At 40.7% G+C, this 24,984-nt stretch overlaps 1 protein-coding gene across 1 annotated transcript in view; it reads left to right on the top strand.

The window, feature by feature from the left end:
* Nucleotides 1-5,576: 5,576 nt before the first annotated feature.
* CD2AP (CD2-associated protein) overlaps nt 5,577-24,984 on the top strand; it is a 68,747-nt gene continuing 49,339 nt past the window's right edge. Inside the window, exons 1-3 of the mRNA XM_009701095.1 lie at nt 5,577-5,668; nt 6,332-6,474; nt 14,280-14,440. Of these exons, the coding sequence (XP_009699397.1) occupies nt 5,577-5,668; nt 6,332-6,474; nt 14,280-14,440 (396 nt within the window). The remainder of the gene's footprint in view (nt 5,669-6,331; nt 6,475-14,279; nt 14,441-24,984) is intronic.

The raw sequence follows: 24,984 nt of genomic DNA on the forward strand, positions 1-24,984 counted from the left end.
AAGGCAGGGTTGCTGCATATTGCTGTACACTGCTGATTCTTGCGTTTGCAGTTTGGAGCAGCGATTGAAGTGGTAAATCCTGACCCGTGTTATTTAAAAAGCTGAGTTTATATCGCTGATTTTTCTCTTCTCTTGATTTTATTTCTTTTTGTATGTAGTTGGGTCACCAGGGTTGTGCCTGGTAATTGTGAAGTATGTGGGGACAGTCAAAAGGATTCCCTCTGTGTTTCTGAAATCCAAACTACTACTTCAGGCGAATGTGTTGAGAACAGTGGAGGGGAAGGTTAGCTTTCTATGAACTTGCGTTTGGTTGCTTTGTCTCCTGACTGCAGCGACTGGTATCCCTTGCCCCAGACAGCTTTTTCATAACCTCCCGTAAGGCCTCTGCTCCCTCCTCAAATTCTTCAAATACCGATCGTTCTGTGTTACTATCAATTAGCTCTGCAAGACACAGCACATGCTGTAGCTACTTCCAAGCTGCATATTTGATGACTAGCCAACCATCAGGTTAAAAGAGAAAGAGGGTTGGGCCAATCCTGAAGTCTTTTCCTCAGAGAGGACTGTGATTTGAGTGTTTCAGTGCTGACTCTGGAAAAAACAAAAAAAGGGGAGAAAAAAGTACAGCTTATTTTTGAGATGCATCTCTTCCGGCATATTTCAACCAAATGAGTGCACAGGTGAAGAATTATTTGGAGCAAAGCGGGAGGATGGGCTGATAGGGACCCTCCTGCTAGCCTGGTTTCTTGAAGTGCTCAAGATTATGTTCAGGTATCTAACAAAGCCTCACAGTGAATGAGGGAGGGATGCTTGATGTGCTGCAGTAGTGCTGGGGGCACAGGCCAACAGGAACCTCCTGTGGTTCCAACAAAGACAAATGCATAATCCAGCATCTAGGAAGGAATAACCTTGCTGTCTACCAGGTGGCACGAGCAGGATAGTAATTAGCAGGTCATGGGGAGTGGTTGTTCCCCACTACCTGGCACTCACAAGGCTTTCTCGAAAATACTGTGTCCAGTTTTGCTCCTTCCTCCCCTGAAATGCAAGGGGGATGCCAACAAACTGGAGAGTTGAGTGTGGTTAGGAGGCTAGTAGTGTGCAAGAAGTTGGTCTAGCCTGGAGAAGAGAAAGACATACTCTCCTTGGAGGCACAGTGAAAGAATGTAAATCAATGGCTGCAAGTTAAGACAATGGTAATTCCCATTGAATATAATGGGGAAGGAAACCTTACTATAAGAATTGAGTACCAGAAAAGGTGCCCAGGGTGGCTGTTTTATTTCCATCCTTTGAAGACTTTCAAAATTTAGCTGGGCAGTTCCTTGAGTGACCAGATTTGACTTTGAGGTTAGCCTTACTCTGACCGGTTTGGAGTAAGCGACCTCCAGAGATCCTTTCAAACCTTGTCTGTCTGTAATTGGAAGTGTTGCAAGCCATGCAGGTTTAAATCATGGTTCTCAATAAGATATGCTTAGCTCCTTCTAAATTCAAGTTACAAATGGATGTTTAAAGGACTCGATCTCCTAACTTTTAGAACATAATTGAGCTAATGAAGCAATTTTTTCTTCTTTAAAACTATCTGATTGAGATTGAAGGGTACCCTTGAGAATTTGCCACTTTGACTGGCTTTTGTAAAAATCCATTGCATAAGGATTCCTCTCTGTGCTTTTCAATCAACAGTCATTTTTTTGAATTGACTAAAATGTCCACACCAAAAAGTAAATTAACTATATTAATGCCATAATTAGTATGGACTGTCCTGACAGCATCAAGTCAGATAGGAACACTTGTTCGTGCTTCAATGCTAAGCATATTTTGTGGTTTTTGCAAGATCTCAATCTGGGACCATTCAGACTATTGCATCATGTCTGTTTTTAAAGATGAAGGGAACACTTTGTGCATGCTCCGAATGATGCTTTTAAGTTTCCATAAATTTGTTTCAAAGCCAGATTCTTGCCATGTTTGCAGAAATATTAATTGTCATTCTGAATTAGATATGTGCCAAATTGTAGGCCATCTATCAAAGCATTTTTGCAGTTTTTCAGAACATGAAAGGAGTTTTCTTTTAGTTTAAACCCAAAAGACTTTCGAAGACTTTCTTGTTTTTGTAAGTCACGAATTTGTAACCTGGAGCTATGGTCATGCTGTCCTTTTTGGCTAGAAGAGTCCTGAAAAAAAATCTGCAGGAGGAGCTGAAGCTTTTGTAGTAACATGGGGTCCTGATACTGAAGGAAGGAAACTTTTATAAAATTCAAATGCAGATTTTTTTTTTTTTTTTTGGGGGGGGGGGGGGGAGATTTTTTTTTTTTTTTTTTTGTGGGGGGGGAGGGGGGCGGTGTTGGCAGAGGGAAGGAGATGACTTTGTAAAAATAATTTAACTGAGGTAAGCAACAGAATTTTCAGCTTCAAACATATATTTTTGAGCTACTTATCTAGTAGAGGTTTTAAGGGAAAAACCTATAAATATGATATTGACCCTGTGGTAGTTTTACTGCTGATTTGGTGCTTTGGGTTTGAACTAAATCTGAATGAGGTATGATCTGTTTGTTCTTCCGAGGCTTTTGGCATGGCTTTGTTTTAGCAGCTTTTGTAATTCAGTGTTTTGTGACTCACCTTGAATATTTTGCCAAATAGATGTTATAAAATTAACTTAAGGGAAGGAACGGAGGAAGAGGTGTAAATCTATATATGGAACAGCGTCTGAGTCATGACTTAAGGAAATGTGGTGTGCTTTTTTAAAGTATGTTCCCCAGTGCCCTCTAAGATCTCTGTTTTTCTCTACATATTAAATTAATAGCAGTTTTTCAACTTTGCTTGTGAAAACATTTGCTACCTTTCCTACAGGTGTCACCTTTCATTTCCAGGCTGATTTCTTTCAGTGAGCTCTGCTCAGACTGAAGGAAATAGCAAGTAGCGCAAAACATCATTTTCTGCTTAGCATAACTTCCCAGGTAAAACATTCTGACCTCTTCTGTCCTTACAAGATTGTACCAAATACCTGTAGGCGGTAGAGATTTTACTGTAATGCTTCCTATTTCATATCTTGCCTTGCTATGATGGGAGGAGTCTGGCAATTTCTGCTGATAGAAATGAGGGGGTAAATAAAATCTGCAATTGTAACATTTATTAAGTTTGCGACGGAGTTTAAGTCGAGTATTTTTGATAATACTGGAGAAGATGTGATTGGATGCTTCATCTAGAGTCAGTTTAATATACCTACAGTGAGGAATGTATCACTAAAAAGCTTTTTTCCTGAGCTGGTTGATAATGATGACTTATCTACAGGATACAGTTGTAGAATTATGAGAGTATATGTGGAAATGATTTGCTTTAGGGAAGTGAAAATTGACAAACGTTTAATTTTTTAAGTGTCTTCTATCATACACAGTGGTAAGCACCAGAATGCACTCTAGAAAATTACGGGAGCCTGGAGTAGGAAAATGAAGTATGCATCTTTTGCATCTTTAATGCTTTAGGGCAGACTGCTGGGCAGGATTTCTGCTATACTGTTTTATTTCTTTCACAGAGTGTCTTGCTAAATGTATCAGATCCAGCTTGAGAAGCTGGTGTTTGAGATGGTTACTGTTAGAATGCAATGAGTTTCTCATTACTTGAAATAGTTTGGGAGGAAAAGCATACATTTTTTACAGTTCTCAGTTGTTCGTTTTCCTAAGTATTTCTGGGCTGTAAAATTAGACATAATCTTTTATTAAAAATTGTGGTGAGTCATTTCTTGGAGAATGCACCATTGACTTGCCCAATCTAAAAATGCCAGGCGGATCCAGGGCGGCTTCCAGATGGACCAGTTCTGTGCTGACAGAACCAAGGCTCCTGGATTTTGACTGTCTCATGGGTAGGCTGCTATTTTTGTTTTTATTTTCCTTTTTTTAGGCAAGCTATAGATGTAGAGGGATTGTTACTCTAAGTAGAAAGTGTATTTGCTAGAACAGGGTGATGCAGCGTAGAGCAAGTTAAGAAAGGAGTAAGGAAAAATAGCAGGCACTGCAGGGTGGAAAGAAAAAAAAGAAGAAAAAAGGTGAAACTTCACTCAAATCGCCTTATCACTAATGTTGACAGTGACTGGAGCTGGCTGGGGATCATGCTGTCTGGGAGTTCGTGATTGGGATGTCTGTGGCATAGCAGTGAGAAGGTATTTTTGGGAGGAGTGTTCAGTGGCTGAAATTAATTTCAGTTTGGCCGGCTTCTACAGAGCTGCCTGTCAGCTGTAGATGTCCAGTTGATAGTGTGAGAAACTTTAATGAGGGATCTAAGGGATCTTGTGGATCACAAGAAGTCTGTGAAATTCACAGGATACCTCTGAAAGAGAATATACTAAAACCAGTTACTGATACATTGTTTTATTTGTATGGTATATCTAACACCTAGGTAAAATCTCATTACAAGATTTTTGTGTCTGAATCACAGACTGGTTTGGATTGGAAGGGACCTTTAAAGATCATCCAGGCCAACCCCCCTGCTATGGGCAGGGACACATTCCACCAGACCAGGTTGCTCAAAGCCCCATCCAACCTGAGCTTGAACACTTCCAGGGATGGGGCATCCACAGCTTCTCTGGGCAACCTGTGCCAGTGCCTCACCACCGTCACTGTGAAGAATTTCTTCCTTATGTCCACTCTAAATCTACTCTCTTTCAGTTTAAAACCATTGCCCCTTGTCCTGTCACTATAGACCTTGGTAAAAAGTCTCTCTCCATCTCTCTTATAGGCCCCCTTTAGATACTGAAAGGATGCAATAAGGTCTCTGTTATCATTAGAAAGTATAAAATGTGATGGGACCCTGTACTTCAGGAAGATAACAGAAGTACCTTTAATTCCAGCTTGTTTCTTCCCCTTTTCCAATGTTGTTTGTTTTTTTTTTTTTCCCCTTGAAGCTCATAGTATTTAATCAAAACAGGAAGCTGACAGTAGCTGGGCTGCTGATGCTGAAGTTCGGGCAAGCAAAGGCCCAAATGAGATACTGGATATTGTGAGACTTAAACAATATGTATGAAAGTTGTTTTGTTGCTGATTTCCCCCCCCCCATCACCCCACTGTGTGTTTATGCTGACTTTTTTTTTTTTTGCCTTTCCAAAAGCTATCTTTGTAACAGTTTAAAATACCCTTGCTGTAAGCACTGGAGTATACTCGTTAAGTCTCTAACTGATCTTGTAAACCATCACATGTGTCCAGCACCTTTTTGGTGGCAACTTGTGATAGAAAAGATACACTGTATATTCAGAAGAATGACATATTTTCTTGATAACCGTTGTTATGGTCTTTGATTGAAAAGACTTTGATTTTTAAATTCCCTTCTAAAAAGATTTTTTTTTTTTTTTTTTAAATCTGATAGAGGAAGGGGAAGCTGGGGCTGGAAGACTGAACTGCCGTGGTGCAGCGCTACATGAATGCGAGCTCAGACAGGGATGGTGCTCTGTCTGATCAGCTCTTACGCTGGGGAAGTGGAAAGGGGGCTTGTTGGGGATTTGGCCTGTCTCTGTAGTATAGCGGCTGATTGCCATTGCTGATCTAATGTTGCATCGAACATCATGAGCCTTCTGAGACGTGGGGTGTGTTGGAGCGAGTATGAAGGCTGTTACTCCAGATGGAGAAAATCCTGTTGGGATCCAAACTGAGTCCCTGTTGGGTGGCAGCAGGGTGTTCGTGGTGCTCCCAGAGTTTGGATGGACACAGCCGAGCTGGTTTTATGTAGAATCAGCTTGTGTGTATTTGTTTGTATTGAGGGTGTCTTTAGTGCTTGAAAGCAATGTTTGTTTGTCCAGAACCTGAGCTAATAAATTCTACAGATTTAGATTCTCAGTCTTTGAAATAATATACTGCTGGAGCTACGAGCTTACAGCAAACTGGGAGTTAACTGTATCTCCTTAAAACAAAACATACGCAGAATGGCATGAAAATGTTTCAATTCCATTGGCATTATGTTGTTTTGTTATAAACTAATGAAAAAAGCCTGATGGCTCAGGGCACTTTGCTTAAAACAAGACCTTAAGTCAATTTTTGAATATATGAGGTCAGCATTATCTTAAACTGCAGAGTACCTCCTCTGCCACATCTCTGCCTTGTGACAGCAGAAGTTGGCTTGGTTGGCACATCGGGGATCAAAGCTTCAGGAGCGGGAAGCAATGTGACTGCTTTCATACAGGGCTGTTTTTCAGGACTGGAGCTGGCACGACTGGTATGGCTCATTTGGGAGCAGGCAGAGGTAGAAATGGCTCTGCTATGTGTCACTTACATTTCCAAGGCCATACAGGAGGCACCTGACCTCTTTTTGAGCTATTGTGAAGGTAGAACATTTTATTTTTGATGCTTAACGCTTTCAGGTGTCCTCGTGATGCAACTGTTTTGCAAGTCCTCCATGTGGAGCGTGAATTTGATGGCTCCACAGGGCTCAGCTCGGTTAAGTGTCTGCGGTTCTGTATAGTGTGGCTTAAAACTATTGACTTGCTGAAGGCTGTGGTGAACTGTACTGTAAAATATATGTAGACTGCATGTTCTCTGTTAGTTAAATATACTCTTTCCTTGTTTAATTTCTTAATAGCTTGGAACTGCGTCCCTACCATGAGAGTTGACATGAATCCAGTGGCCTCGTATTGTTTATGCGTTATGTTAGGATGTGGTTTTATGGCAGATTTTGGCTAAGTGCAAAGCACAAGTGGTGAGGGGCAAGATGGGTGGATCCGTAGGGGGAAACTGCTGATGTTAAGGACCTGACATTCATATTGCATGTTTTGGATGTTTTTATGTTCTAGTCTCATTGCAAGGACTTAATGCCTATTGCATGCATTAAGAGTGTTCCTGGGCTGCATATCTTTGATTTAGTTTCAGTGAAAAGAAATCCAGGTTACTTGTTGGGAGACTGCTCCATGCTGTCAACTGGAGCACAATAAATGAGAGGATGGTTTGGAGCTTCACTGAGAAGTGTGCTCCTGACCTGGACTGTAACAATGATGTAGATGTTGATCTAAGTTGGGTTTGATGCAGTCCTGTTCCTCTGACCTGGCAGTGGCCATCTTAGGGACATAAACTTGCAGAAAGTTGGCACTAAATAGTTTTCTCTCAGGCTGTTTTCTTTATCTGATTCACCGATACTATAAATAAGTACCAATTGAAGTGTAGAGCAGACGGAAGGGACCGTGTGGATGGACAAAGAAGAGAGGATGAGATCCACAGCATCCCTGGGTTAAGATGTCTTGGAAGTACAACTTTGCAGGTTTCCTGCTTTCTGTTGGCAATGTAGCTGTATTGGGCACCATGAGAAGGAAAGTAGGAAATACTCTTATGTTTCCACCTGTTCAAGGTTCAGTCCCTAGGCTACTTTTCATGCTGATAGCTATTGGGGCGTGAAATGAAAGAAGTACCTTTTGCACAAGTCAGAGTGGTTTCCCCAATAGTGGGAAATGTGAGGTGCTTCCCTACTCAATATGAGGAAGACCAAACTCACATCTGTACCCCAAAAGGACATTTTGATCTTTGGGGAACTGGTTATTGTGGTCATTGTGAGTCATTGCATAAACAGGAGAGTGAATCACAGGAGCAGATGCACAGCACAGAAGAAGGAGCCTGGATGCAGAGCAGTGGAGGCTCTTGGCCAGGTGGGATTTGTCTTTGGTTGCCAAGCCCTGGTGCTCACCTTGTGTATGTGTGTATATCTTACCAGGAGAGCTTTGTAGGACAAAACTCACACAGTTTTGGAAGCAGGGGCTAGAATTTTAAGGGCAATGGAGAGTCCACCAGCTCTCTTTATTTGAGCATATGGGTTGTCATCAGTGACCCAGGTCAGGGTAGCAGGGAATTATGTGGTGTGGAAAAAAAAACAACATTCTTGTAACCACTACTTAAGTTTAACACTTGTGGAGGAGTTTTCATTGTTCAGCATTTAAACACCTGAAGTACTTCAGTGTTAAGATCTGTCTTCAGTAGCCAAACATATCCTATGGTATTACTATTAAAACAGCTGGAACTCTTATTTCACAAATTGTAGGAATGTTTCTGGGGAAAAGCAATTGGAAGGAGCTTTCTCCTTCAGTCCAACACCTGATTTTTGAGATAGTTCTGATGAAAAATATGATAGTTAGAAGGATAAGATTGTGTCATCTGTTGTGTTTCGTCTCTAGTGTAAGCATGCTGTTTGCTATAAAACTGAATACATTTGTAACTCTGTGTTTATGTATTCATAGATAATAATAAAAAAGTTAGCTTGGTTTTATAGGAGACTAAACTTTGTTTTGTGATAGATGTACAAGTGGAAATAACGGTACTAATAAAGTTTGTTTCAGGCATCTAGCAACTGTCTGTTATGATAAATTGGAAAAGCATAATCTCAGTTTCTAGTGTAACTGCAGTTCTGCTGGCAAGATGCTTCTGGAGGCCACACAACTTTCCAGGGTTCACGTTCCAATAAATGACTTTGAATCTGAGCGAACCTAAAACCTGCCTGAAGAGACCTTTATTGGAGCATGGTATGCAACTCAAGCTGCTCTTGCTGCTTGATGTTGGACTCTGTCCCTCCAGGTCTGCAGCAAGTTTCAGCAAGGCTTCCTGAATAGCTTGAGAGTTATATGCAAGGACTTCAGCTATCCCACAAATTCTTTTTCTTTTTCTTTTTCTTTTTTTTTCATTTTATAAGCTATTAAATGTGTTTTTCTTGGGATTTATTTTATATCTGGTTGGGTTTTTTTTTTTCCTGGCTACTACAGAAAGGTCACTAGATTCTGACAGTATTGTAATATCCTAAACAAAATACCAAGAATGTGGAATTGTGCTTTTTGCTGGACAAGTGTCCGACACTTGGTTATTTCTATTGAAGACACAGGCATGCTAGAATTTCAGTATATTTTCCTCTCTTTTCCTTGATTCATTTGTAGGGCTCCTAGATGGTCTTAGTTACCCATAACAGCCAACTTCAGAAAGAGTCTGAGTAGCTGAAGACTTCCTTTGTTTAAAATCAGTGAAGATAGGTGTTATGCATCCATGCTTATCGGGAGGCTTACCTTCTGCTTTGGCACTGGGATGTGGTTGGCAGAAGAACCGATTGAGTAAGTTTTGGAGAAGTGCAGAGTCCACCTGTGCCAGCAGTGACTGAATGCCTTGTGCAGGCAGCGTTGCTATATTGGCTAACAGCGTGAGCTATTTTGTCAAAGAGGCAGTGTTGTTAGATCGGGCACCTTTCATCTTTGCCATGGGGAACAACGTAGTCTGTAATTGTTGATGGGCCTGACTGGCTTTGACGTGTTTGGTCTGTTTTATTGTTTGATTAATCAGGTTGTCATCTTACTCGAAACCAAGAGCTGAGCAGACCACTCCCATAAAGCTTACTATAACCACCTTTCCCCCAAAGATGTCCAGTCAGTTTTTTTTTTTTTTACTTAGCACTGTTGATTTCATTGATCCCCTGCCCCTGAAAATGGGTCAAAACCTTTAAAAAGCACCATCTGGCAAGTCCTGTAATTACTTTGGAAAGCTGTCGTGGCTGGATGACAGAAAGCTGCCACCTAAGGTACATCTTTGGCTCGAATCAGTCACAGAATCACTGAGGCTGGAACACACCTTTGGAGATCACCTAGTCCAGCTCTCCTGCTCAGAGCAGGGTCAGCTACAGCAGGTTGCTCAGTACCATTTCTACTTGGGTTTTGAGCATCTCTAAGGAGACTACACAGCCCCTCAAGACAAACTGTTCATTGTTTGATCACTCTTGCAGTGTGTGTATGTATGTGTGTGTATATACATATCTGTATGTTTAAGTGGAAATTGTTCTCTTTCAGTTTGTGCCCACTGCTTCTCATGCTTCCCCCGGGCACTGCTTAGTCTTCTCCACACCCTCATAATTAAGACTTCCCTGAGCTCTCCCAGCTCTTTCAACCTTTCCTTGTATGAAGGTACTCCAGTCCCTTAGGCATCTTCATGGCCCTTTGTGGGGCTCACTCCAGTATGTTCATGTCTGTCTTGTACTGGGGAACCCAGAACAGGACCCAGCACTCTGGATGGGTCTCACCGGTGCTGAGAAGAAGGGGAGGATCACCTCCCTCGTGTTGGCAGTACTCCTCCTGATGCAGCCCAAGATGGTGTTGGCCTTCTTTTCCTGCAACGGTGTGTTACTGGCTCATGTCAACTTGGTGTCTACCAGGTCCTCCTCTGGCTACTTTGCAGCAAAGCAGTCCACAGCCTGTACTGGTGCAAGGGGTTGTTTCTCCCCAGGGGCAGGACTTGCCATTTCCCTTTGAACTTTGTGAGCTTGCTGTTGGCCCATTTCCTCAGCCTGCTGAGGTCCCTCTGAACAGCAGCACACCCATCTGGTCTATCAGCCACTCGTCCTGGTTTTGTATCATCTGCGGACTTGCTGAGGGTGCATTCAGTCCCATCATCCAGGTCATTAATAAAGATACTGAACAACTCAGCATTGACTCCTGAGGCACACCACTGATGACTCTTCTCCAGCTGGACTGTGTCATTGATCACAACCCTTTCAGCCTGGCATTTTGGACACTTTTTAGTCCATTTCACTTTACTTTCAACTGGCCTGTACTCCATCAGTTTGTATATGAGGATGTTGTGGGAGACAGTATCTTCTGCTTTCCCATCATCCAGTGAAGTAGTCATTTCGTTGTGGAAGGCTTTCAGGTTGGTCAGGCATGACTTCCTCTTCATACATCTTTGCTGATTCCCACTATCGCTGCCCTGGTGCTCTTGGGTGGTACTGGCTCAGCTGCCTCTGATACTTCATTGAACAGAGCTTCCGAGGCACTGAACACAGTCCTGTGTTTCTAAATCTGTTCTGTCTCTTCTTACAGTCTGTGTAATTTATTTTCTATAATACCCTAATCAACCTGACTCTGATTTGGCTTGCCTTTTTTTTTGCTTCCTTCCCTCTTTCCTTGGTTGGAAGCATGTGCCAGGTGCTGTCTTATGTTTATATTTGAATTCTTGCCAAAACATGATTGCTTATTTGTTAGAGATCTAGGATAAAGACATCTTCTTTGCCCACAGTGTAGGAGGTGGTTTGTGATGGCCCATGCTGCCTGTGAAGACTCAGGGGAATGTTGTCTCCCTCTCAGGTGAGCTTTGGTCCTGCTGGATGTACAAGAAAAGCACAGTTAACCTCACAGTGTTCGTGCTCAAGCTTGAGAAGACTATTTTTCATCCAAGACTTGGTTATTATGGAATTTTAAGCTACAGATAACTGATTTGAGTTGGGTTTGAAATTGAGAAGGCTGTGTAAAAAGCAGAGGGGTGGTAAGATAGGTGTTTTTGGTAGTTTGTGTTGCTGAGGTGTTCTGCTGCACCTTCTACCAGTTGAGACTTTCTGATTTTTGAAAGTTTTGACCAGCGTATATTACTGCAGTCCAACTTACTGCTGATTGATTTTAGTATTGCGTCTGTTCTTGAGTAAAGCTTATAAGTGAGAACATGAAGCGCTCTCAAGTATAGTTCAGAAGCATTCAGAACTACTTCAAGCATTCAGAAGTATAATCCATGGACTGACATGATTCCTAATGATTGTTATTATCAGGAGTTGTGATTCCTTAAAAACATTTTCTGCCACCACTGGACACTGTTTTTGCTTGGGTAAATATTATACTTGAAGACCTTTCAGAGGCTTATTTAATCTGGACTATTTTGGTAGTAGAATATTTTCTTGTGCAGCGTGCTGCAGTCTGAATTACCTGAATGGTTCATCTAGTGCTACTTGCTAGTATTGAAAAGCAAAAGTGGTGAGTGTTCCTCTTGAGGACCACGTAGTAGTGAGATGTGTGGCTTCTTGCTGTTTCTGTGTCATCACATGAAAAAAATGTATGGGATGAAAATATCTTGACATTCCCCATGATCCCTCCCACTTTACAAGTCAGACAACAGAGTTTAGATCTGTTTTATATATGTATCCTTGAGAGTGAGGGTGGTATTGAGTATCACTGACAAATGCAAGAGGAAATTCAACACCTAAATTTCAAACGTAAAAAGCTGATGTTCATTTACTGCTATTTGTCTTTGGAACACATGAGAGTGAGGGTGGTATTGAGTGTCACTGACAAATGCAAGAGGAAATTCAGCACCTAAATTTCAAACATAAAAAGCTGATATTCATTTACTGCTATTTGTCTTTGGAACACAGAGACACATGGATCTCAGGAACCTCCCGGTCATCATCCTCCTTTTGTTGTTGGCGTGACCAAGTCTATGTTTTACAGTCTGGAAAGGTGACCAAAATGAATGTGTTGTGCATTTCAAGCACAAATATAGAAATGTTCCCCCAAGGAAATAAAGAAACTTTCAAAATAATTAGTTCATGTTGACATAGTGTGGGTGTGATTACCTACTACTCCTGTGGAAAAAGGACCAGGTGTTTGGCAGTTCGAGTCACAGTCTGCAATGCTGTAAGCATTTACCATGGCTGACACTGTGTTCTGATCCATTTTCCATGTTTAACTTTGTAAAACCATCCTGTAGCATGTATATTGAAATATAATACCTGCTAATGTGCTTAAAACCAGATTTTATTATAAGAGAAATACATAACATGGATATTCCTAACATTTTTATGCATCTGTAGGTTTCCAAAGTGGTTGGGTTGAGTTGGTTGGAAGATGACATTTTTATTTCCAGGCTGTAGATGATGAATGGCTGTTGTCTTTATGAACTGTGGCTGCCAGAATTTCCTATCTGTTGGGCAATATTTCATGTCAGCCACTCAAAAGACAACTCGCTGCAGAAGCAAGAGAAAACTACTATGCTTGCTGCAGGCAGTAATGGGGAAATATGAAGCTTTGAAGCAAGCTTAGAGCATATGTTTGACGAAAATAAATGTATACAGTACAAAAAACTTATGTTAGGAGTTCCAGAGTGTGTATCACGAGCAGATAACTCTAGTGATGACTTCTGTTCATAATGAAGAAAACAAATTTTCTTTCTTAAAGGAAAAAAAGCAAAACCATGTGTTCATGTTTGTATTCGACTGGTTCCTTTGTTAATGGGGATATTCAGAAAGTAGTTTGCCAGGCAGATCATTCTAGCTTCTCTTGTATTCTTGGCACCATCATGTAGTTCTGCTTTTATACTGAGGGTTTTCTGACTTCAGCTATAGGCAGCGGAGGGATAAAGGCTATGTTGCAACATGTGTGCAACAGCACTGTCCACAGATCAGAATTAGACATTGATTTAATGGAGTGTGAGTTCAATACCAGGAAAGAATACTTTCTCCCATGTGATTCCTTAATTTGTGAATTAATTGATGGATAATCTTGTCCACTGATAGAATAAAGAGTAACCTAGGAGAAGACTTCTACAGCCATTCAGGATTTCTGTCTTTTAACCCTGTTGTGCTCTCATCTTTGTGTGTGTGTGTGTTGTAATCTGCAGAGGAGAGGGAGGTTTCAGTGTGAACACTGTTACATTTGGTAGTGCCTGGGTATCCTGACTGGATTTGAGTGAGAGGCAAGATTATTTGATTGCGGCAGGTTTGTGGAATTTCTTGATGAACAAATGAGCCTTTATTGCCAAACAAGCCTTAAGCTGTCTGTAAGCAACTGTCATGGATCTTGTGCAACAGATGGGCAAGTATGTAAATACATTGCTATGCTCCTCTTTTTAATTATATCAAAAGTAAAGCTCACTTGCTTATTCTTCTTCATAGAAAACCTAATGAATCTGAAGGAGGGTGCCTTTTACATGTCTATGCAATTTATGTTGTATGATATTGTCAATTGTACCCCTTCTGGCTGTATTACATTTCAGGGATGAAACCTGCAAAAATATTGTGTGTGCAACAGTCAGTTTTTTGCAGGTGTAGTAGCAGATGCAAGTATAAGAATTAACAGAGCGTGTGCATGTACCATACATGCACAGTTTGAACCTTTCTCTCTCCTTGGCCCCAAATATGCATTCAGTAACAAGCACTTGCCCTGTGGGCAGTGATTCATAACTGATAAATCTTCATCTGGAACTTGGTGGGGTGGGGGAAGAAAAAACCCGCTGCCAGCAATCCCTTCCACCACATGTGCACAAAAACCTACCCACCACCAACAAAATATGATGTGGTGTCATATTCCTAAATTTACTTTATTCTAATAGGTGACTGTCCAGTTTTTTTTTTTTCTGTCTCCAGAGTGGTTGGGAACACCACAATTCACAAATAAGCGTTGCTGTAAGAGAAACGCTTGTTCTTAACATTTGTTGTTAGGTCTGCCTTTTTGTACATGCACGGCTTTCAAGTTGCATTTCCATGTCTGAGTTACATTCACTGTGTGGTGTTTTGTTTTTTTTTTTTTTTCTTTTTAGTGGACTATATCGTGGAATATGACTATGATGCAGTACATGATGATGAGTTAACGATCCGAGTTGGGGAAATCATCAGGAATGTGAAAAAACTGGAAGAAGAAGGATGGTTAGAAGGGGAGCTAAATGGCAAAAGGGGCATGTTCCCTGACAATTTTGTGAAGGTGAGTTTTCTGCCTTGACTTGGTTTTACTGTGATCATACAGCAGGCTAGTTATTGAAATGATTAGAGTACACATCAGTTGTATTTGTAATGATGATTTTTTTTTTTTTAACTGGAAAGCCTTTTGGATGATTACTTTTTTTTTAGTATACTTTTGAAGGCCTCTTTTGTTTGAGTAAGTTCTACTGTCTGTTCTTATTCACTTTAGCATTTCTTTTGGTCTGTACCCTTGCACTGTATGTTCTGTCTCCTTCCCACTGGTGCAGTGCACTGACAGTTGTCTGTAGCCATGATTACCTGCTTTAGTGAGATGAACTGATTAAAAAACCAAAACCACAAAAAATCCCTAAACCTACCCCTGTAGAAGACATCAACTCGTGAGAGGATTGGGAAAGTGGGGTCACAGCTCAGTCAGCTCGGCTATAACGAAAAGCTACACGCTCAGGCTGTGGTTGTGTGGGTCCTTCAGCCTGGATTAAGCTGCTTTGTTTGAAGGAGCAATTCTGCCCAACCCTGAACTCCCCGCTGCTAGCACTGCTTTTTTTGTGACCGTGCAAAGGGACAGGGCAGGGAAAGTGTCCAACTAAAAGGTAACTATAAAATTGGGTTGGGTTTCAGCTTGTGTGGTTTCCTGACCAGGCTCCCCATTTGTGAGCAGCAAATACCTGAAACAGGAAGGGTGTGAGGTAAGTGCTCCACTGGGCTGCAGCACTGTCATGTCTTTGGATTAGTCACCATCTCTCTAAATATGATCCTCTTCTCTGGGATCTCTGTCTCGCTCAGTGCGGTGTGACTGACTTGCAGCAGTTGTCTTCTGCTGTGAGATATTGCTTCTCAAACCTGTTATTTAACCTTTTATATTTACTCTGTGTTTGTGTCCTAATATTAGTTCTTGTTTGCACCTTCCATATTTTTCCTGTTTTCTCTGCAAATTTTCTAAATGTAATATTGAGCATGCACCTATTTATTAGTTACTTATAATGAAGAAGTCTGCAAAGCAGCTAGGTGTGCAATTCCATGTGTAGCTTCTGAAATTCAGAGTCTGCTGAGCTGCAGATATTTTCTCATCTAAACTACGCAAGTGTTACAGAGATGCTATGCTTTGGTTCTTTATGCTTTCTAACCTTTTTAGTAACTTCCAAGCATTCCTTAGTGTAGCTTCTGTAAAGTATAATCAAAGAGAATTTAGATATTCCTGTCCCTTTTGAAGTGAAATTAATTATTTGCAAAACAGAATTATCTAATGTATCTTACTGTGATATTTTCATATCATTAAACCTAAGGGGAAATTTGTCCAGTGCTATAAACACTTCTTTACACTTGCTTATATTAAACAGAAAAACTGTCAAATTTATCTTAATGAAAAAGCAAAACTACTAATTTTTGATTTACTGTGGAGGGATTTAAGTATTTGCCTTTTAAAACTGATAGAAATAATCCAGGTTTTCTCAGAGAGGGTCTCTTAGCAAGAAGTAGTTTGTACAAATGCCTTTCACTGGTCTCATATTTTTAAGTTGTTTGTACTTTAATTCAAAATCCATTTTGGGTTTTGAGTTCTGTATAAATAATAATGTTACGTTAAGTGGTGTTTTGATGATTACTGTGCTGATGATGTACTTAATTAGCACTCAAGTGCCATATGGGAAGAAAGCATCAGCCCTTCTCTGGTTCTGGTGTCAAGACTGTCTTTCTAGTGAACAACAAAGGGGTTTGGATGGGGCTTTTTTCCATGTTAAATGCTAAACTTGGGTGTTTTCTTGCCCTTCTGCAGCTGTTGCTTTTATAAACTTCATTTTAAATTATTTCTGTCCTGAAAAATCTTTATGCATCTCAGCTCCAGGTATTTTTAACTCTACAGCTGTTCAGTATGTGCATGGCATGGTGGGATATCCTGAATTACAGGGGACAGTCAGTTTTCTAGAAGGCGTAGGGATTTGGAGAAGCGGAGAGGAAGTTGTGTAGAAGAAAATGATCTCTTTGGTTTCATGACAACAGGGGATAACTTGCCTTCTTGGTGCTGGAGTTGAGTGCAGATATGAGGCTGATCTTGGGAACTTTTAAGATGGTATGACTAGGCTGGAAGACTGTTATGCAGTGATGAGATGATGGGAAAACATGAATTGTTAGGGAAGTGAAAGTCATGGTTTTCTTCATGACCAATTTAGTTATAGTTTCTTCTTAGAAGTTAAATTACAGGTAGTGATAGTTTGAGGGACTATTTCTGGGAGAGCTGTTGCAGAAAAGTGTTTGGTTTTTGCTGCCTGCCCCCTCAACTGTTGTCATTTGCTGCTGCAGTAGGTGGTTGATGGTCCAGGATCTATGAAACACTGTGACCGGACCAGTGCAAACACCAAGCCTCAACAACTAAACTCAAATGCTCCAGCTTGGCCTGGTACAGTGTTAACACCCACAAGGTGTGGGTGAAGTCCAGAAGGGAGGGAGTAAACAAGCTGAAGCAGGGTTGTACTTTGGCCTTGTAAACAAGGAATGTCCCTTGAGAAATGGATTTACTCATTTGCTGCCTTGCCCAGGAGCTCACCACTACCAACTGGTGGTGGCCTCTGGGTCCTCTGAACTTTCTGTGGGAAGGGGCGTCCTAGGACTCTAAGCAGGAGCCTCCCTACAGCTCCTGCAAGAGGCTGTAGGGTTGAGAGTAGAGAAGTGTAGCAAGTTGATTGGGAGGGGTAACGATAAGAAGAATGCTGAAGAGGGACAAATATAACTCCTCATGACCTACACGAAAGCGAAAGGACACTGAGGGTCTGAAAGATGCAGTCAGGAGGAAACAGCAGGCAGGACAATAGGCTAGGAGGACTGGGAGGACCTTGGGTGCATGGGGTGGATCTCCTGGGTCAGGTCAGTAGAAATGCAAGCAGAGAGAGCAAATCGCTGTGGGCAGGACCAAGGGTTGCACCAAGTTTTATATGTTTGAATGCAAAATTCTGGGACTGTACTTGAACACTTATTCCTTCCTGAAAGGATCATCATCTTCTCCTGTTATGAGTGTAATATCATGCATTAGATGGGTTTCTGGCCTGAACTCATTATACAGATAAGTCTGGGTTTTTTTGTGATATATACTGGTTTGCTAAGAATTGAACTAAGGCCAGGGTATAACCTCTCCATGCAGGATTTGGATGGTAAATTATAATCTGCACTGATGTGAAAAAGTTTAGCATTTGAAGCTGAAAGCACCTGTGTTGTCCACAAGATTTGTGTAGTCTCTTAATGTACAGCATATTTAAAAACATAATAAATATATGACAGATTAAACTGGGTGAACATGGACATCTTTTCTTTTTCAAATGTTAGATGTTTTTAGAGAAAATAAATGAATTTTTTAAAGAAGCCTTTGATTTTCATTAGACAACTGTAGGAGAATTGGGGGAAGGCGCTAATTCCAGCTAGTTTGGATTTTTGCTGATTTTGTTTGTCTCTTCTTCATCCTGTCCGAGGGCAGGAAAAGGGCTTATTGCCTTGGTGGCATCAGCAAACTGTCCTTGGCTGCCAGGCAGCGTGTGGCTGCTTCTTGCCTGTTTGAAGGACAACCGAAGTGTCGACAGGAGGATTATCGCTGCATGCCGCACAGATGTGTTGGATGTCCCAGATTCAAACTCTATCATCACCGCTAAAGCAGATCAGTCCCCTTCTGTTCCTTCCTTCTGGGCTCAACTAACACATAGGATTTACTGATATTTTACACCGCTCCTGATACTCGACTTTTGCATGCTTTGACAAATGCGTCTTTTCTGTTTGAAGTATGACCAAGTGCTATCAACTTAATTTTGAGTTGTTAAAATTGTGCAAGAATTAGCTTTTTGGTTACATCTTCCTTTGTTTCTCAAGTCTTCTAAATATTGCAGAATAGTTTTATGTAGTGGTAGTGGGTTTATGTTTCATGTAGTAGTGGCAATTGCGTATTTACTGTCAGAAGTGCAGCAAAGGAAGCTGACATTGTGTTTTCAGATGGGTTAATTTGTGCAGACAAGTAAGTGAGCTAAGCACTATATGACTTTGAAATACTCCTACGCAGAAGGGAATTGTAGAAGCTTCCTGTTGATACTGATGTGATGTTCATGCTTGGTACCTTATAATATCTGCTGGTAACTTTTTGGTGGGTTTTTTTTTGCTTATACCCAAACTTTTTGCCCACTGATGGTAAGATCCTGAAGAAGGATTGGAGCTTGCTGGTGCCTGGTTCCTAGTGCTAGCTGGGACCCAGGCATTTTCTGTGAGCCTGTTGCTTGATGGGTTAACCAGCAGTCTGAGATGATCTGTCCCAAAAAGTCTGGTTCTTGGTGCTGACTTCCACTTGCATTGTTTTGCATTAAAAGAAAGAGAACAGGTAGACTCAGTTAAGGAGAACCCCATAAAGCCTCCAAAACATTTTCAGATACTAGTATGACAGTGTCACTGTGTTGGATGGAGAGCGGGAGGTATTGTAAAGGTTGGGAGGGAAGTCAGGGGATGGGATGTCCAAAGCAGCCCTGAAACCAGAGCTCAGGGGTGGTGGAGAAGCTTGCGGTGACTGTATAGTTGACAACGAGTAGGTAAAAAAAAAACAGTACGAGCAATTACACTGCCTGCTTGTAAAGCTAATTTCCTTGAATTCGCTTTTCAGTACTAGGCCTTTTCAAAGATTTATGGCCTGTACTGCAGTGCTGGATTTTGGAGTGCATAAATTGCGAATTTTGTTAACAAAACCTGATTTGAAATTCCTGTTTGAACTGTGTGCATATACGCTTTTAGTGGGGTTGCAATATTTGAATTAGAGTTCTTGTTCCTGATGTTGTTGTTGCCATTTTTCTCCCTCTTCCTGTATGGGCAATTTAAAATAAACAACTTCATCAGTTCCTGAAAGGAATTAGCAGTGGAAACCTAGAAGACTTTTATTGTTTTCTTGGAGAGTGGCTTTTCCTTTCTAAAATTCATCATAGTGCAAAATGTGCACAGAGACATTCATCTCCAATATGGCTTAGACCAGTGCAGTAACACTGTTTGAATGTGTGAGGTTTTTGGAGATGTTAAGGTATGTGGGATGTGGAAGACTTTTTGGTTTTAGAATGGGGTTTTTTTGGTTTGTATTTTGTTGGATATTTATTTATTTATTTAGAGTAGGTCTAGTAGTTCTCTGGCCCGCTATTGTGTTGAAAAGCTGGAAGTGATGATTTGTTGTTCATCCTTCTGCTCATTTTTGAAGGTTTTTGTCCGTACATAGCCAAGGAGGTTTTTAAGACCTTAAGTTCCTTGTTTTATTTAATTTATTGCTATCTTAGTTTTGTAACTAGCTATACGGTGAGTAATACGGCTTTTCACGGTAGTAAAACCAGTTCAATCGTAAGCTGAAGGCAGTAACTCAAGTGAGGGAGGAGCAGCAGATAGATTAATTTGTAGCTTTCATCAGTTAAGGTAGAAAAGTTTGCTGGTAGACCTCGGGGACTTTCTGGTGAGCAAACTGGACACTTCTACAGGCGTGTTTGGGATCTGCACTACTTCAGCTGCCTGCTCAGCAGAGGATGTGTCTGCAATAGAGCGGGTTCGGAGAAAACTTTTTGCCTGCACAGGTGTGTGCAGCTGCTCTCGCCTAGCTTAGCGCTGAGCCTGGATCCTTTTCAGGTTAACATGTGAACTTTGCTCGCTGTGACTTTTTTTTTTTCCCTCCCCCTAAATAAAAAAAAAAATAACCTGCAACGCTGGGTGTGTTTGAGCAAGTATGTCCTTGGAAGCGGTAAGCTTGCTTTATTTTCTATATGTTCTTAACATCAAATATTGTAAACAGACTTTGCGTTCTGGGGTAATGAACATGAGGAGCAGTACAAATTTAAAAGTTGCAATATAATTTTTAGATTTTATTTAATATATAGTGTAAACTCTTGGCCTTAGAGTTGTTTGTGTAATAAAATTACTTGGGTTTGGTTCAGCGTATCTACCCTTCTGTAGTGTATGGAGACACTTGGGAACTGCAGATAGCTAGTTTAGAAGTTTTAGAAGTTACTTTAGAAGAACTTTTAGAAGTTACTTTTTTGTTCAGCTTGCCGGTCTATGTGTTTGTCCACGTAAACAGAACAAAACCTAAGCCCCTTTCCTTCCCTTGAAAGCCCTCCTAGACCAAAACTTTAGAGTATTAGCACAACTGGTCTACCTTCTTAAGGCTGTGCCTTTGCTGCCTCCTGTGTCCTTTCTGGTGGGATGCTGTTAAGCACCAAGCGTGCTGTGAACTGGTGAGAGCAGCTTTGGCTGAAAACTCCTTCAAGTGTAGTGTCTTCTGTAATTCCTTTTCAAAAATAGAAGATTGACCTCACCCAGAACTTTAAACAGGGATCGTGGAGTCGGGAGGGATCGCAGGCGAGACAGTGTCACTATCTTCTAGGTCGTTCTTAGTTCTAACCTAGGCACAATTAAATAATGTAGTAACATTAATTAAAAAAACAGAATAATAACTGTAAGCTTTTAAGCAAAGTATATAGGATAAGCTGTGTGCATCTAGTTTGAAGTAATTAAGATGTCTTTCTTTATAGAATGGAATAAAACATGTATCTATTTCCAGAATTTTGGGTTTTGCTCCTCTGCTAGGTGTTCTGTCTGAATTCTTTGCATCCAATTAAGGCTTGGAAAAAATTAGATGTGTAGTAATTTCTTAATCCTATTGGTCAAATGATATTTGAGTTTATACAGCTTTTTCCTTTGCTTTATTGTTGTTTTGAGGAAGCTGTCATCACAGTGGGTTGTGTAGGGAGATGAGACTGAGTTACTTGGAGGTGTCGTTAGCTTCCCAGGGAGAGGTAGGCAGCCCTGCTGGTAAGAAGGCAATGCTTGCTTTGAAGCTGGTAGTTCTTGTTTTTCAGAAACAAAGATAACATGCAAGATTGAAAGCCATATTAAGTAATTTTGGTTTCAGTGCTGAGTATATGAGAGAAATGATGGGTGTAAGGTGGCTCTTTGTCTCTTGGCAAGGAGTGAAGCTGAGTGTTCAGGCTGGTGCTTTAAGACCTGTTGCTGACATGATGGTGCCATCCATTGATCCTGCTGATTTTTTTTTTTTTCCTTCTGGCTTTTGGAGAAAGTAGTGCCACTGGAGAGTGTGGTGTCAGGGAACGCCATGTGGGTTTGCCTGAGCTGCTCCCACTAATCCCATTTATCAGCCTGTGTCTGGGATTTGCAGGAATGATGATAACGATTCCTATGCTTGTGGGGTGAGATATGGATCCCTGCTAACCAGCTGTTTTGGCCTGAATAAGCAAGGAAACAGGTTTCTTCCAAGCAAAGTGTTAGGATAAATGGCTTGGGTGAACCTTGCTTATGATGGGGGAACCATTGTTTCTAAAAATAATACTAAAAAAGCAGAAGACTTTGGCAGATATAGCCAATGGCACTGATATATAGGCATGTAGTCATATATAAGAGTTTTTGCTAGGATTCAGAGTTCATCATGAATTATTCTTATTCCTGTAACTTCTGGGGTTGAATCACTGGATTGACTGACTGGGTTTATACCAGTTGGGCCCTGACTCTGTGAATTCCTTCTGTAAACTGACTGTATGTGGCATGAAGAGGGGAAAAACAAAGTCTTGAGGTTGATTTGAGTTTGCAGATGGTCTGAGACTTTGCACCGTAGGGCTGCTGTTGCTGACACGGCTTTGCCAGCACAAGCCACTTGCGGGCACCTGCGTGCCAGGTTGTCACTGTGTCCATGTTGGGATTTTATTGCTTTATCAGTGTTGGCTGGGGATGTGTGAATTATTTCATATTCTAAGGCAGTACATGTATGTTGATTAGAAAGATGTGACATGAGACAGTTATGTGGCTATATGAATTATTTATCATGATGGACTCTTAAATCTGAAATATCACAGATGCTTTCCTCAAAAGTTAGTTAAGTGCAGAAAATTTTGTGAAATGATATGACCCTTTTCCCTATTCTACATGAGCACCTGTGCTTTAAAATATTTTTAAAAAATCACCTGTCAGAAGGATTCAGTTTGCATTGGAAAATTGTTTCACTTTAAGAGTAAAAATCGGTAGCATCGAAGTCTTCCATGACTGAATGTGAACACAGAATGAAGAAAACACTGGTGCTTCTTTTAATATTTAATATTTGAAAGTATATTTATATATTCTGTATTTAAAAATACTGTGTTGCTATGCGCATGGGCGAAATGGAAAGAGCTCCTAAATTTTGCCTCAGTAGCAGTACTGGTATGGAAGGGAACTTGGGAGACAAAAGATGGCAGGATAAAATGTGTTTAACGACTTGTGTGAATCCTGCTTAATATGCTAATTATTCTTTCTGATTTGAGTTATCCAAGTTTCTTGATTTTCTGTGAGTCTCTTGCTTCTCTGAACGGTGTATCAGCTTGTGATGTTACTCCGTTGTAACTGCACAGTCCTGGATACTCCTAGTGCTGCTCAGTTTGGGTGTAATGGTTTGTTGCACAGGCTAGTCTCGAGGGGGCAACAGGTATATACAAGTAGTTACTCCTTTAACCACACGAAAGAGTCTGCTCTTTTGCCCTTCCTTATTTGGTTTTTACACTTGGTTTGTGTGTAATTTTATAACTTCCTCTCCAAGTACCGGAGAGGTAAGCGTTCCCTGGCTGGAAACTTGCAAACAGGGTGTGTTCCATTAGATGGCATTTGCAGCCATCGAGTAGACTCCACAAAGCATCACCAGCATCTTGGTCAGCAATAATTGACTGGACATGAGCAGAAAACTTACTTTTAAGTTTAGACCTTCACTGTATACAGCAGTCTAAAATACAGCCATAAATATGTACTCTGTAATTAGCATATGTGATAATACCAAAAAGGTTAGTTATACAGCTACTGTAATATGTAATGTTTGTTACATCCTAAGAGGGCTCTGGGTGTGCATTCCAGCACTGTATTTTTAGTACTTTGCCATATGTCTAACAAATCAGCATGTGTGTACACCCAACACAGTTAATATTAAACCTGTTCTTTTGCCTTTTTTTTATGAGGTTGAATGAAGTAACCTACTCGTGAACTCGAAAGTTAAACTTGTGTGAGGCTAGCTTATCTGGCCTGTCATCTCATAATGTTTGCACCACTTGTGAATTTCTTTTTTTTAGATGGGTCATTGATTTGGAGAGGGGAAGTTAGGTCTCCTCTACTGTAGTGTTTTCAGTATTAAATTTATTTTTGAATGTATGTTTTCCTTCCTTAAATACTAGGTTCTATCTAATATTATGAACTGATCTCAAAGTTAGATGTGGTAAGTTTTTTTTTCTAGGCTTTTGGATACTTTTCACTTCCTAAAAATTTTATTTTGTTGTATGTCTGTGAGTTCATTAGTTTTGCACTTGCGTTAATAAGCTTTCAAACTGTTAGAAACTGATGATAGGCAGTTGCCCTATCACCTAGCTGCTTACAAAACAGGAGCAGAAAGCAAGTCATATTTTCAGTTAAAAATGTGGATTAATGTGTGAATCTTTGATAAAACTTAATCTTTAAACCTCTTTTAATCTTCCCTGAGATTTTTGAGATTTGTATTTTTAGCCCTTACTTGTCAAATCTCTTAAGCATTCAGTCTTGTGTCTTAGGCAAGAATTGTAATGGGACGTAGATGTGGCAATATTTTAACTTGTGGTCACCCCTGCACAAAGGTTAAAGCAAGTGAAGTGCTTGAACTTTTGCAGGGAATGGAAAGAGATGGGTGCCCTGGAAAAGGGATGCAGGGAAGAAGAAAGCTGAATACAACAGTTGATGCAGGAAGCCAGGATGATGGCAAGAAGGAGCAAGGGCTGTTCTGAGTTAAACATCAAAGTGGACCTGTAGTGGTTAATGGATCACACATTTCTCCGGACCAGCAGCAGAGGCACTTAACTGAGAGACTGGAAAGAAAAGTGTCTTCCTGCCTTCCCTTGTGGGGGAAGCTTGATAAAACGCCACGTGCTGCAGGAGCTGGATCTATGTCTCGCCCTCTGCCACATGTGATTCTTGGTTTCATTGATTTAAAGCACTATTTGTGGCTGGTGGTTGACAGGACATTAACTGTTAGTCTATAAAACAATTACAAGAAATATAATTAAATTTTCATGTGTATAAGCAAGTAGAATAGAAAAGAAATGCAATTAACATTTTAAGATGTTTTTAGCTGGCTGTGAATGTGGCAGCAGCTGTTTGCCTGTTCTTCACCTTCAAATATTACATTTATTCAATGGCTCAAGTTTCAGTCTGCAAGTCTGAAGTGACTTAGTAATTTTTTTAATTCTTCCCAGAGATCCTGCTTATTCCACGTGCTATGTGTTGTGAGAAAGATGTGATACTTTGCCTCAGTGATGATGCCTTTCTTCCTAACAGGGAGGCAATATGATTATATGATCTATATTTTGCATAGATTGTAACACATGCAAAAATATTGGTAACTTGTTAAACTTCGTGCCGAGTGACATGATGTGGGTGTGATTTAATAGAAGGAAATGCTGGAGTTCTGTCTGCAACCTGGAGAAGTGTGATCCTGGCTTGAGTCACTTCTTCTGTAGCTAATTATATTTTATTCTTGGGGGGAAAAAGTTAGAAATTGTC

Source organism: Cariama cristata, unplaced genomic scaffold, assembly GCF_000690535.1.
Source record: "Cariama cristata isolate BGI_N322 unplaced genomic scaffold, ASM69053v1 scaffold1685, whole genome shotgun sequence".
NCBI lineage: Eukaryota > Metazoa > Chordata > Aves > Cariamiformes > Cariamidae > Cariama > Cariama cristata.